At 52.2% G+C, this 14,478-nt stretch overlaps 1 protein-coding gene across 1 annotated transcript; it reads right to left on the bottom strand.

The window, feature by feature from the left end:
• Window positions 1-729: 729 nt before the first annotated feature.
• A3GALT2 (alpha 1,3-galactosyltransferase 2) lies at window positions 730-13,022 on the bottom strand. The gene is made up of 5 exons (XM_012642332.1): window positions 13,000-13,022; window positions 4,447-4,530; window positions 4,151-4,240; window positions 3,745-3,882; window positions 730-1,417 (listed from the first exon to the last, which is right to left on the bottom strand). The coding sequence occupies exons 1-5, from the start codon at window positions 13,020-13,022 to the stop codon at window positions 730-732; spliced, it is 1,023 nt and encodes a 340-aa protein (XP_012497786.1).
• Between the last annotated feature and the right edge of the window lie 1,456 nt (window positions 13,023-14,478).

Raw genomic sequence — 14,478 nt, forward strand, 5'->3', positions numbered from 1 at the left:
TATTTTGTCTCACAGAAACAATTTATCTATGATAACATGACTCAAATAAGCATAAACTATGCTTATGGGCACGGGAGATAAAAAGGCAGAGCCCATGGTGAGGCCACCTGTGTTCCTCCCTGCGTCTCATGCCCAGAGGCAGCTGTAAGTGGCCCGAGGGGCCAGTCCTGGCTCTCCAACTGCTGACATCACTGGACGGTTACATAGTCTGTGTCCTTGGGCGGTTACTTTTTTACCTACCCTGCCTCTTTATGCCTCAGTCTCCTTATTAAAAAAAGGAGGGGTGGGTGAGACTATGACATCTCTCTAAGAGGCCGTAAGGTCAGATGTGAAAGGTCTACAGACTGCTTATGCGAGTCACTATTGCAGTTGTGCTTCAGCCACTGTTGAAAGCGAGGGAAGGGTTGGCCACAGCCCGTAATATAAAAAAAGAAAAAAAGATAAAAAAAAGAAAAAAAATAAAGCGAGGGAGGGGATTTTTCTCTTCAAGTGAGAGAATCCCCAAGGCTAGGAGCTCCTCCCACTCGCAGGGACGGGCACACGAGAGAGGAGGTAGAGCTTTTTTCATCCAGTATCTCTCTGCCCCCCAAAGTGCCAGGCCGCTTCCAGAAGGGACCCCGACTGGCTTCAGGATCTCCTTCCTGTGACTCCACTCCACACGCTCGCGGTGCCCATGGCACCCGGCTGGTGGGGCCGGGCCAGGCCGGGCGCTGGGCCCCGGCGGTGGCGCTAGTCCCGCAGCAGCCCGTACTCCTTGGGTGCCCAGAGCAGGCGCGGGCGGCGGATCTCGGCCCGTCGGCCGATTTCCGGGCTCCAGCAGAACTCGGGCGACAGCACCTTGGCGGGCTTGTGCAGCCAGAAGAACTTGTTGAGGTGGCTCTCGTCGTGCCAGCGCGCCTCCAGGCCGCGCGCGCGGTCCCGCCGCAGGCCCCGCGCGCAGTGCGCCGTCAGCTCGCGCAGCGCCGCCACGCTGCCCCCGAACACGGCCGCGTGGTAATAGAAGTCGCCCTCGCCCGGCGCCAGCGCGGCGGCCGAGCGCCCGTCGCGCTCGAAGGGCAGCAACCGGCGCGGCCAGTGGTAGTGCCAGGCGTGCAGCTGCGCCACCGACTCGGCCAGCGCCTCGGGCCCGAAGGCGCCGCTGAAGTGTTGGTCCACGTCCATGCAGAACACGAAGCTCGCCTCGCGGCCCAGCCGCCCACCCAGCGCCGCGTGCAGCGTGCGCATGCGCTCCATGCACACGTCCTGCCAGCGCCGCTCGCGCGCCACACGCTCCACGCGCAGCCGGCGGCCGGGGCCTAGCGCCACGCGGGGCACGGCGGCCGGTCGCTCGGTGAACACGTAGTACACCACGCGCTGGCCCACCATGAAGTGCTGCTCGGCCGTCTCCAGGAAGCGCGCCAGGTACTTCTCCAGGTATCTGCCGGGCGGGCGGCACTGTCAGCCTGAAAGCGGCGCCCCGCGCGGCGAGGCCGCCCCTTCCCCACCCCTTCGTGCTGCCCGGTGCTCCCCGTGCCAGTCCGTGGAACTGCAGAACCTTCCAGAATCGTTCAACTTTGGGGCGGGGGCGGGTTAAAGATGCTTGCCAATTGTTTGCCACGCTTGCGCTATGCCGGCCTTTTGGGGGACTGGCAGCGGTTGTCTCTTGAGAGCTCTGCGCCTTTGTTTAAGAAGTCCCAGAACTTCGATGCTGCCATGATGTGAGGAAGCCCAATCTAGCCATGGAGAGAGGTGCCCCACCGGTTTTCAGCAGTTGGTCTCCCATTTGAGAGCCGGGCATTTGGGACTAGTGGGGAGCCCTTCCTGCTGAGCCCTGTCTGAATTCCTGACCCACAAAATTATTATGTGAGCTATAATTATAAGTTGTTTTAAGTCATTGGGTTTGCTTCTTTACCTGGATAACCAGACTGCTTGGAATATTGGACGCTTTGTATTGACAGACCTTGAGATTAAATAATAGTAACAATGCCGAATACTGTGAACGTTTATCACGTGGCAGACACCACAGAGTCTGTGAATTATCTCATTTGAAGAGCTTCAGTAACTTGCACAAGTATGCACAGTTGGTGGGAGGTAGAGCCAGGATTTGAACCAGCTTGGCATTGGATTCTGTACCTTTACTCACATTTGCTCCATTCCTCGTGGGACTGTGGGAAACTGGAATCACAGACTTAGGTAGCAGCATCCCAGGGTGTTGGACTCATACCGTCTTGGAACTCAGGATCGTGGAATTTCTTTTCCTTGAGACCCTGACCCCTAGGGCTGGTGCAGGAACACCCTACTGAGTATGCATAACGGAAATGGGGCATCAAGGCCCTGGGAGAGGCCAAGGCCCCAAGTGGCCTACTGTTAATAGTTCTGCCCATCTGTCTGTGGGTTGTTCTTGGTCCTGTTTGCCCCCTTGCCTTTCAACAGCCTTCCTGGCTTTCTCTCCCTTCTAGGGTGTAGGGACAGAGTTGGAGGAGCCTTGAACAGTTGTGTGGGGTATCTGATAACAAAATTCTTTCCCCAGCCTTTGGAATATCTCTTCCTGGATGGGAAGCTCTTACTGCCTTCCCAGAGCAGTCTATTGCATTATTAGAAATGCTTCCTTTAATTGCACTGAACTCTGTTCTCTGTACCTTGGGGGTTGTAGGATCTGATTGCCATGCTAGGCCAGGAGTCCCTTTTGCATCACTTCTGGCAGGTGGACACCTGTTGGACACCCCCTCCCATCCATAATGGGGAGGTCAATGCCCCTGCCATTTCTTCTCCACACCTAGAAGCCCATCCATTGCCCGGGCGCCTCGGTCCTGTGATTGCCCTCTCCTGCAGTGGTTCTGTCCTCTTCGCCCCTCCGTCATCTGCTCCCATGGCCACTCCCTGGACTTGGTTATCATCAGTGTCTGTCCCACTCTGTGAGGACCTCATACTTCTGTTCTCATTTGTTTTTTTGTTTGTTTGTTTGTTTGTTTGTTTTGGGGGCTGTTGAGGCCCATGAAGGCCCAGGAGTGGGACTGCAGAGGGTGTTCGGGCCACTGGCCCTAGCCCAGCTGTCCAGGCTGCTGCTTCTGGGGTCTGGGGCCTTGGTGGTGCTTGCTCTGGTGCTGCGACCTCATCCTTCTAGCTTACTTACTCTGATTATTGCCCCTCCCCCTTCTCCACAAACAGTCCTCCCTCACCAAGTCCTCTAATCTGGTGACCCTGCCACTTTCTCAGTGTCTATCACCCTCCTCCTCTCTTTACTTCCCTCTTTACCCAGCTTGGATTCACTCCCTTGAAAAACTCCTCAGCTCCTCAGTCCCTCTTCCTCCATCAGGTGTGCTGGGCACCCCCAACTCCCACTGTGTGCCTGCACCTGAGCCCCTGACCTCCAATGGGCACTTACTGCAGAGAATCATCCCTCTACTTACCCAGTCGCTCACCCTCTCTTGTCACCACTCTCACTTGAAAGACTTCATGATTTTCTCACCACACACCTAGATGGACCAGCGCCAGGCCCTGGGCAGCCCCTTCTAGACATGGTTCTGAACCCCTGGCTGCCTGTGTTGGGTGGGCTGTATGGTATTGGTGTCCAGAGAGGCAGAGAAGGATGGTCCTGTGCTCACCCTGGGAGTCTGGGACAAGGGGTGCTGTCTCTGCCTCTTGCTTCACTTTGAGATCTGATGGCACAGAACACAGGGGAACAGGGTGCCCCACTTCCTACATCACATGCATACCCCTCCCACTCCCTGCCTGGGCAGCACCACTCCCCTACCCAGGCCTTACCTGCCTATGGCAAAGACAGTCAGCCCAATGGTGAGGTTCTTCTGTCCAGCCTTTTGCTGGGCCACATCTGGGTCGAAGGTGCCATCCCAAATAATGGGAGCCCCCCAGGAGGTACACGTCAGGACTTCAGGCCGGGCCCTGGCCAGGGCAGGGATGGGAGACAGCTCGATTCGTCTACCCACTTGGTGCATGTTCACTGCCACCTCCATTCATTCAGCCACCCACAGATGGATCAGTCCCTGTCCCTAGAAGCCCCTAGCTCAGAATAGCAGTTAGAGGACTGGGAGATGGGTGGCCTGATGGGGCTGCTGGTGTTGATGTGCAGAGTGCCTGGCTCTGCTGGGGTGAGGCAGAACTCTGTAGGTTTGGGGGGTGCTCTCAGAGTGGGAGGGATGGTAGCTCTTACCAGGGACGCAGGACACCTGTGAAGTTGTCTCTCAGCAGGGACATTGTGGCCGCTGGGCAGACACCCATGGGGATGAGAACTTCCAGATGCCTGTGGGGTGGGGACAGAAGTGAGGGACATGTCGGCCTGCTCAGGAGCCCTCTTGCTTTGCTCCTTACAAGGAGGGAGAGCCCCAAGGACACATGCCCAGGCCGAGCTAGCCACCACCCTTGATCCCTCAGGAGGCACTCAGAAAGATCCACTTTAACCCTGACTCTGGTGGTCCCCCCTCAAGGGCTAGGGGAAGGGGCATGTACCTGACACTAGGGAGCACATACAGGAGTAGGCCCAAGAGGCCAAGTGCAAGTAGGATCCGTCGCCAGAAGATTCTCTTCCAGGCCCTGGGGGGAAAGGCATTGTTTATTTCTATCCACACGTATTTATATGCACATGTATACGAGAAATTATTTGTATAATTTTAATGTTTCATTTTATTTGCCTTTTTAAATGAGAATATATTCTATTCACATGGTACAGACATTCAGAGGGATAAAAGAGTATACATGTGAAAAGTCTGTTTCTGGCCGACTGGTTCCTCTGGATGGAGGCAGCTGGTGTTACCAGTTTTTGTGTGTCCTTCAAGAGATGGTTGATACATCGCTTCTTGGCCTTTTGGCTAAGATCAAGTGTAGTATCTGTTCTTACCCATTTAATGTCTGATACATCCTAAAATTGAAAAAATTTAACAAAAAGAGATGGTTTATACATATACAGGCAAATTCTTTCTGTCTGTCTTCCTCTTTTGTTGTTGCCCCACAAATGGCAGCACAGTGGACAAGCCGTTCTGCAGTTTTCCTTTTTCACTGACCGTTACATCTGTGAGGCTAGTCCAGCTCGGTACTTAAGGAACGTCCTGCCCCTTTTGTTCAGCTGCCTAATATGCCACTGATTGGAGAAGGCGTAATTTGCCTGGCCAGGGCCCTGAGGATGAGCATCTAGATGGTCAGTCCTTTGCTTTCCTCAGCCGTGCTGCAGGGCCTGACTTTGGCACATTTGGGGGGTGGTAACATTGGGGGTTGGGGTGCTTAGCCTGGATGGGGAGTGAAACCGACCTTGGCCTGGAGGAGAAGGCCAGGAGAGGGTACAGGGGCGTTTGTGGCTTGGTAACTGGGGGTCAAGAACTGCCTGGGTCTTAGAGACTAGTCTGTGGGCTGGCTGTGGTCAGAGACCACATGTGTGTGGCGGCTCTGGTCACAGGGCCAATGAGTTCCTCCATTCCTGGCTCAGAGGACGTGGGCTTTGGGATTTGTCCATGGTTAGTTGTTTTCCAGGAAGGGCCCCAAGTGTTGAGAGTTTGGACGAGCTCCTCCTGGGGGGCATTCACCCCTCCCCTGCCATGTGCCCACGTCTCTAGTGAGACAGGAACCATGTGTAAGGAGCACAGACACTGGGGCCACATTCCTGGGTCTGAATCCCAGCTCCGACACTCATTAGCTGTCTGGTCTTGGGCAAGGCCAGGCCCTCTGCACGTCAGTCTTCTCATCTGTAAGGGGATAATGAGAATACCGGCCTCCGAGGGCTGTCATAGGCATTGAGTAACACTGCTAAGTGACTAGAACAGGCTTTGCCCATTGTTTTAGTGGGCTTACTAAACTTCGGCTTCTGCTGCTGCTGCTGCTGCTCCTTTTTCCTGAACAGACCCTCATTGTCCCCTGGGAAAACTCCTAGCTCCACTTGCTGCCTGACAAATCCTTCCAAAGTCTGGCTCGCCTGGTCTCCTTCACAAAGTCTGCTTGCCTCCGACCCTCCTGCCCCAGCCTTGTCTGCTACCCCATAACCATTTCTCACTGGGTGTAACTAGAAAAGAGCTCTGAGCCCTACCTTTCAGGGGTGTGTGTGTGCCCATGTCCACCTGGGCACATCTCAGCACATAGCACCTCGCTCTCTTCACTCAGCCAAGCCAGAAACCTGGCCACACCCCATCTCTCCCCAAACCCCCCACCACCCACCGTTTGCCACCTGCCCCCAGGTTGGGCTGACTTGGCCTCCTTGATCTCTGCCCCTCCTCCTCCCTGCAGCCCCCACGGCGAGGTGACACTGGCCTGCTTGTCCGTCACCAGGACCATTGCAGCAGATCCCGTCCTGCTTCTGGTCAGTCCCTACACAGCCCCCAGAGTCATCTTGCCTTAACAGTTCCCGCGTCACGCGAACAGGTGAATCCTCAAAGAAGAAGTACATTCCATATTCAAACATAAGGAAAAATGTTCACCCTCACCAGTAATCAAAGACATACAAATTAGAACAAGGTGGTATGTTTTGCCTATAAAATGAGCACCTTAAAAAAAGATATAATGAAAATAGCCAAGCTGCAAGAGCACAGTGAGATAAGCACTCTTATACTTGCAGTGGGAGTGTGGTTGCCACAGCCTTTTGGAAATCTACTTAAGTATAGAAATTGAAAGCTTTAGATACTCATCTTCTTTAATTCAGTAATTCCCAACTTCTGGGATTCTGTTCAAAGGAGTTAATCTTCAGTGTGGGAAAAGTTTATATATCGAGATGTTCACCGATTTCTGTTCAGTCATGCATTTGACATGTATCGAGCAACATGCCGGGTCACAGGATTTTTTTTTTTTTTGGAGACAGTCTCGCTCTGTTTCCCTGGGTAGGGTGCAGTGGTGTCATCACAGATCACCGCAACCTCAAACTCCTGGGCTCAAGGGATCCTCCTGCCTCAGCCTACCGAGTAGCTGGGACCACAGGCATGCACCACCACGCTTGGCTAATCTTTCTATTTTTAGTAGAGACGGGGTTTTGCTCTTGCTCAGGCTGGTCTTGAACTCCTGAGCTCAAGCCATCCTCCCGCCTTGGCCTCCCAGAGTGCTAGGATTACAGGCGTGAGCCACTGCACCTGGCCCAGATCAAGGGTTTCAAGGTGAATTAGACAACGACTTTGTCCTCAGGGTGTGAAGTCAAAGAGACTTGGGTGTGGTCAGGGAGTGGGGAGTGAAGGACTTAGTCACAAGCCACACTGAAAACAGATAAATGGACAGTTGGGGAGGAAGTCAGGAGGCTTTCTGGAGGAGGTGACCTCTGAGCTAGGACCTGTAGAATTAGAAGTGATCCAGCCAAAGAAGTCAGTGGAGGGGAAAGAAGGACCATGAAAAGGAAACAACAATGTGCAAAAAACGAGGAAGTTTGATTTTTTCTTGTTGATTTTTTTGAGTTCTAGATAGATTCTGGTTATCAGCCCTTTATCAGATGTGTAGAGAGCAAATATTTTTTCCCATTCTGTGGGCTGTCTATTCTCTTTAATGATAGTTTCCTTGGCAGTGCAGAAGCTTTTTAATTTGATTAGATCCCACTTATTTATTTTTGTTGCTGCAGCGATTGCTTTGGGGTTCTTCTTCAAGAATTCTTGCCTAGGGGGGCAAATCTACAACTAAAGGACACGGGGAGCACTAAATGGAGGGAAGGGCATGCCTTTAACCTACACCTGGGTGAGGCAAAGACATAAAGTGTAACTATAATGTTTGTACCCTCACAATACCCTAGAATAATAATAAAAAAACAAAACAAAACAAAACAAAAAAAAAACAAGGAAGTGCGAGAAGCTTGGAATGTACCTGGGACTGCAGGTCGTCCTCTAGGGGTGGAGTGTAGAGTGCGATGGGGGTGGGGAGAGGTGAGGCTGCAGAGGTGAGCCAGGACCAGGGCACCCAAGGCCTGCAGTCCAGCCTCAGGGGTTTGGGCTTCATCTCGAAGGCCATAGGGAGCTCTGAAAGGTGTTTCCTCCAGGGAGTGACGCAGTCAGATTTTTGTTTGAAAAAACCCACAAGTACTCCAGCTGAACTGTTGAGCCTGACTACCGTGGGGTGGGAGGGAGGACACGATGGAGGCAGGAAGAGGAGTTAGGGGCCAGAGTGCCAGCCCATGGGAGCTACTGGGGCATGAACCAGGATGTTGGTGGCTGAGTGGGGAGGAATAGGTGGAGTAGGACTGTCAAGGAGGGGACATGGGCAGGACTTGGCCATTGATGAGAGGGACAGGGCTGGAGAACTGGAAATCCCTGATTGTCTGGCAGGAGATTGGGGCTGGAGCCCAAAGGTGGGCAGGGATGTCATGGAGAGGGAGACAGTACAGAGGGAGAACTCCAGGGCCCAGGCCAGGGCCGGGGTGGGGAATGGGAGGGAGACCCAGTGGGTAGAGGTGGATGGGTGAGGGTGACTCCCGAAGTTTGGCTGTGAGGTCTGAGACCGTATGGAAACTGGAGGGGGCAGGGGGTTGGGATTGCTGGAGGTGTGTGTGTGTTTATTTTACACAAGGAAGACTTGAGCTTGGTGGAATGTTACCTGGAAAGCTTCCATGAGAAGGTGTCTGGACTCACGGGAGGAGGTATCATCTGAGCCACTCAGATATAACTGAAAAAGGCTCTCATGTCCAGCCGAAGGGACTGGCTAAATAATCTTGTTATGGAGACTCTGCAGTCACATGGAAAAATGCTTACATAGGAACGTTAAAGGGAAAAAAGCAGGATCTAAAATCTATCTGTACCATGATCATAGTTTATCGAGAATAAAAATATGTGTTAGAAAATAAGTCCAGAAGGAAACACTTAAGTGTGCAGTAAGATTACAGTAGAGTTTTTCTTTATTTTTCTCTCCAATTGTCTGTAATATACTTATATTGCTTTTTTTTAATGAAGGAAAATTTCAAAGTTAGTAATTTACCAAAAAACCAAGTTGTTTTATGGCTTTCTGCTGACTGCAGGACAAAGCCCCATCTCTTAGCCATGCCTAAGAAGCCTTCCAGATCTGCCCCCTCCACTGTAGCCTTCTCAGTGCTCACGGCCCCTGGCCCAGTTTTCCTGCCTCTGGGAATGGCGACACCACAGTGACCAGTCCAGGGATGGTCCCATAGCATCGTTTGAAAAAGCAAATGGATATAAACAGCCTCAGGTTCATCAGTTGGGAACTGGATGAATGAATTATGCATATCTATGCAGGTTGAGTATCCCTTATCAATGCTTGAGACCAGAAGTGGTTTGGATTTTGGATTTTTTTCAGATTTTGAAATATTTGCATTATACTTACTGTCTAAACATCCCTAATCTGAAAATCTGAAATCTGAAATGCTCCAGTGAGCATTTCTTTTGAATGTTCTGTTCTCAAAAAGTTTTGGGTTTTAGAGTGATTCGGATTTCAGATTTTTGGATTAGAGATACTCAACCTGTACAGTGGAGATCAATGTGAACATTAAAAAGCATGAGGTAGTTGTATATGTACTCTCTGGAAAAGGGACCCTAATGTATTAAGTGGAAAAGGGAGTAACATAACCAGTATGTAGTGGCCGACTGTGCCAGTGGGAGGGGGATCTCCTAACTGTGTCCCTGTGTTTACAATCATGTATGTCCATAAACTGTATTTTATATTGTGTAGGAAGAGATCGAGAATAGTATTGTCCAATAGAAATATGTGAGCCACCTAAGTAATTTAAAATTTTCTAGTTGCCACATTTAAAAAGTGAAAAGAAACAGGTGTAGTTTGAGACATGTTGGGTTAAATAAAAATATTGTTAAAGTTAATTGATTTTAGTTTCTCAATCTGGATACCTAGGAGTCCTTCTTGACTCCTCTCAGTCCCAACACGCACCCACCAGCAATCCCTCTGGGTGCTCCCCACACCCAGCCTCCTCTCGTTCTGCTCCAGGCCACCGTGTCTCTCACCTGGACAGCCTTCCCAGCCCCACCAGCCTCCTGCTTCTGCTCTTGCCCCTGCAGTCCCTGCTCCAGGACGTGAACGAGAACACTGCCCTCCCTTCTTCAAGGCCTCCCTTCTCACTGCTCTTAGAGTCCGCCGAGCTCCGTGGCTTCTGGCCTCTGCCACCTCCCATCTCATCCCGCCGCTCTGCCCCTTCACAAGGCCGCCTGGCCTTCCAACTCACCTCTGCAAGGCTTGTCCTCTCATCGTTCCAGTCTCAGTTACAAGTGTCCATCCTTTACCCTGCACCGTGAATTTTCCTAAGCTAGCAACGACCGCTGCCTTCCCTTCTATACGTAGATTGCGCTTTTCTTGTCATCTACCAGCAAGCTCCGAATGATTCGTCAGTGCCAGCTTGCTCTTGTGTGGCAACTTCCTTGACACCCCTCCACCCCCTCCCCCAGTTTGTGCCTCTGTACCTCTTCCAGACCTCTCCTCCTGTCCTTGGAGACTGTTTACCCTGCTAGGCTGTGAGTTTCTTTGTTTTATTAGACTTTGTATTCTTGGTGCCAAATCCCAGAGCCTGCCTTATAATTCATAGTGTTAATAATTATTTGTTCAGTAAATGAATGAAGCAATGAATGGGTCTTTGTCTCCATTCTCTTTTCCAAACTGTAACTTCTTTGCGTAAAACCCCATTTTCTTCAGGATTAAGTCTGCACTCCTTGTTAATAATCCCAGACACCTACTGAGCCAGACACTCTGCCAAATGTTTTATGTGCCTGTCTCATCGAGGTCTGACCACAGTCCCTTGAAGGAGATGCTGTGATTATCTCTACTTTATAAATGAGGAAACCGAAGCTCAGAAAGGTTAAACCACTTGATTAGGGGCACACAGCTGGTCAGTGGTGGGACAAGCTTTGAGCAGGTCTGTCTGACTCCCGAGCCAGAGCTTCCAGTGTGGATGGCATTTGGGCTCCTTTCGACCTGGCCCCAGCTCAGCCTTGAGGCTTCTCTTCCAAGGGTCCGTGCCCTGCTATTTTTCACTATAGGCTTGGCTTCTCCCAAGTCACCTCACATTTCCAGCGGGTCACTGTCTCTGCTGCAAGAGGCCTCCCCCTCCCCACTCCATCTTCAGTTCCTGTCCCAGCTGGAGGGCTGGCAGCAGCTGGGCTTTTCCGGCTCCTGGAAGGCCGGTCAAAGCTGATACTGGCAGCTGGCACGATTGCCTCGGGGGTGCACCCTGGGGATGCAGGGTACTATGCAGGTGCTACAGGGGCAGGAAAAGGCTGGAGGGGCCTCTCCCTGACCTGGGTGGCTGTCCCAACCCTCTTCACCAGCCCCCTCCCAACCAGGGTAGGGCAGGCTGATACTTATCTCTGGCACTGGGCCGCAGCCAGGCAGAGCTAGCCCTGAGTGGCCCAGACGAGCCCCAGTGGTCAGATCTGAGAGGGTGTGGAGACCCAGGGCCTGGGGTAGGGACCCACCAGTTCCTCCTGTCCCCTCCCATAGCCGAGCCTGGGAGCCCTTTGTCTGTGGAGGCCCCAGCCTGGCTCACGCCCCCACATTCCTTGGTCAGATATTTCCAGAAGGATCTAGTCCCACCCCAGCTCTACCTGCAGAAGGCAGGGGCCCTTAAGCCCCACACTGTGCCCTGGTCCCCACTCTCCTTGCTTTCAAGAAGAGGTTAAAGATAAGTCATTAGTTCTTAAGGGGGAACAAGTTTCTAGTCCTGGGCAGTCAGCCCCAGTGGGAATAGAGAGAGCTCTGAGTTGCAGTGGGGAAGGGAACGTGCCCTGGGTCTTTGCTTTCTGGCTCGCCAGGGCAGTTTAGGGGAAGCAAGAGGAGTCCAGTTTTCATCAGCTACAAGGTCTCCTGGGATACAGCCTCCCCCGCCTCGGTGTCCATCTGCACGGACTGTCCGTCTTTCTATTCCTTGAACTACATCCCCTCTGTGAGTCACCTTTTCCCAGAACCTGTGACTCAGCTAGTACTCAGTGGCTAGCTTTGGTACCTCCCCTTTGGACTGTTTCGGCCACCAGACTGGACCCCTCTTAAGTCAGCAGTCCCCACTCACCCGAGTCCCTCTTTGAGAGCCATTATCGAGAGGCTGATAGGACAGACTGCAACGAACTCTGAGCTCAGAGCCAGGGAAGAAATGGCCTCTGGCTGGAGAAGTGGCAAAGCAGCTCCTGCCCGTCTGCTTCAGGAACCACACTCACAGGAGTGATCAGGGATGGACTGTCTGAGGGGGACCTGCCCAGGGCGGGCCCTCCTGGAGGAAACTGGCCCCAGGTGCAGTGGGGGCTGGCAGCCCCTTTGGGGCCAATCACCTGGAAGAGGGTGGATCTGAGTAGGCCAGCTCTGGTTGGCTGGAGGCCCTTGAGTTTTTTTTTGTGTAGACTCCTCGTCCCTCCCCGGGAATCAGGGTGTGGTGTTTGCCACCCAGGGGAAACCCTGTTCTGCACAGAGCCTCAGGCTGAGCTGAAGGGCACTGGGCACTTGATTGTGACCTTGGACAGTTCACCACATGGAGTCCTTTACCTCCTCAGTAAAATGGTGTACATACACCAGTCCCCAGGAGAGTGTAAGACCATGGATGTGGAACAGTTCTGTAAAGTTTACTCTGGGCAGCATTTTTACAAGTGAGCTGCCACCCATCAGAGGGCTGTGAAATCAGATTAGTGGATTGTGACCAAGATTTAATAGTATGAACAGGAAGACAACTGAAAAGAAAATATCAGAATGTATTGTGTGTAAGGGTAGGTTTTGTTTCATGAAATTTTTCCATTAATATATATTTAAGTGTGTATACAAGGTTGGGAAATATTTTTGTTTTTGTTTTTGAGACAGAGTCTTGCTCTGTTGCCCGGGCTAGAGTGCTGTGGGGTCAGCCTCGCTCACAGTGAAGTAGGAAATCCCACTGACACGCCTCCACCCCTGCTGTTTCCCCTAGCAGCTGTCACTCTCTCGCTTGGTAAACTGCTTGCAGCAGCTCCTGTACCGGGAACCCAGGTGGCCGACCCTGGCCCCGCTGAAGATAACCCCATTGCAACTGTCAACTGCGACCCACTCCCTCCCTAAAACAAAATGTGTAAAAGACCGTTACACTCTTTGTAACTGTTTCGGCCACGAGACTAGACCCCTCTTAAGTCAGCAGTCCCCCCTCACCCGAGTCCCTCTTTGAGAGCCATTATCGAGAGGCCGATAGGACAGACTGCAACGAACTCTCTGAGCTCAGAGCCAGGGAAGAAATGGCCTCTGGCTGGAGAAGTGGCAAAGCAGCTCCTGCCCGTCTGCTTCAGGAACCACACTCACAGGAGTGATGGACTGTCTGAGGGGGACCTGCCCGGGGCGGGCCCTCCTGGAGGAAACTGGCCCCAGGTGCAGTGGGGGCTGGCAGCCCCTTTGGGGCCAATCGCCTGGAAGAGGGTGGATCTGAGTAGGCCAGCTCTGGTTGGCTGGAGGCTCTTGAGTTTTGGCTCAGAATTTGGTGGCGAGTCCCCTCTGAGCCCTCCATTGTAATAAAACCTGTTTTGCTGTACTTAAGTCTGCCTCTTGGTCTGTTCCCGGTCAATTTTGCTGTAACAACAGCAACCTCAAACTCCTGGGCTCAAGGGATCCTACTGCCTCAGCCTCCCGAGTAGCTGGGACTACAGGCATGAGCCACCATGCCCAGCTAATTTTTTCTCTATATTTTAGTTGTCCGGCTAATTTCTTTCTATTTTTAGTAGAGATGGGGTCTGGCTCTTGCTCTGTCTGGTCTCGAGCTCCTGAGCTCAAGCCATCCTCCTGCCTGGGCCTCCTAGAGTGCTAGGATTACAGGTGTGAGCCACCACACCTGGCTGGGAAATATTTTTAGAAACAGTCATGACTGGCATGATGGTTCACACCTGTAATCCTAGCACTCAGGGTGGCCGAGGCGGGAGGATCATTTGAGGCCAGTAGTTCAAGACCAGCCTGAGCAAGAGTGAGACCGCCCCCCATCTCTACAAAAAATAGAGAAAAAAATTAGCCAGGCATGTTGATGCATACCTGTAGTCCCAGCTACTCAGGAGGCTGAGGCGGAAGGATCATTTGAGCCCAGGAGTTCAAGGTTGCAGTGAGCTGTGACGAGGCCACTGCACTCCAGCCTGGGCCACAGAGCAAAACTGTCTGGGGAGGTGGGGAGGGAACTGGGTATCATGATCAAAAAGGGTTTGCAAAATTCTGTGTAAAATGTAAACAGTAGGAGCAAATTTATTTTTAAGGACGTACCCTTCAAACTTGGAAGAGGTGGTTGGGACTTTTCAACTAAAGAACATGGATACTTATCTGTGTGAGTCAAATCACCATATCTTCTTTTAGGAGTGGTTTTGCTTCCCTCCCTCTTTACCACATAGGTAAGAACAAACTCAGGTGGGGCCTGATTTTCATTTTCTTCCATAAAGGGAAAATCTAGGTCCAGGAGGTAAATGGCCCAGAGTCCTGGAGGCCAGCACAGCAGCTGTGCACATGGCTCTCATTCCTTAGCATGCGAGCCCCCTGCCAGCTCAGGGTCCTGCTAGCCACTCCCTGCCTCCTGGGGCACAAGGTTTTCCAGCCCCTCCTTCCACCTTTTGGGGATTAACTAATGGGTTTGTTTCTCTTCCTCCTCCAGATAATGGTTAC

Source organism: Propithecus coquereli, unplaced genomic scaffold (genome assembly GCF_000956105.1).
Source record: "Propithecus coquereli isolate 6110/MARCELLA unplaced genomic scaffold, Pcoq_1.0 Scaffold178, whole genome shotgun sequence".
NCBI lineage: Eukaryota > Metazoa > Chordata > Mammalia > Primates > Indriidae > Propithecus > Propithecus coquereli.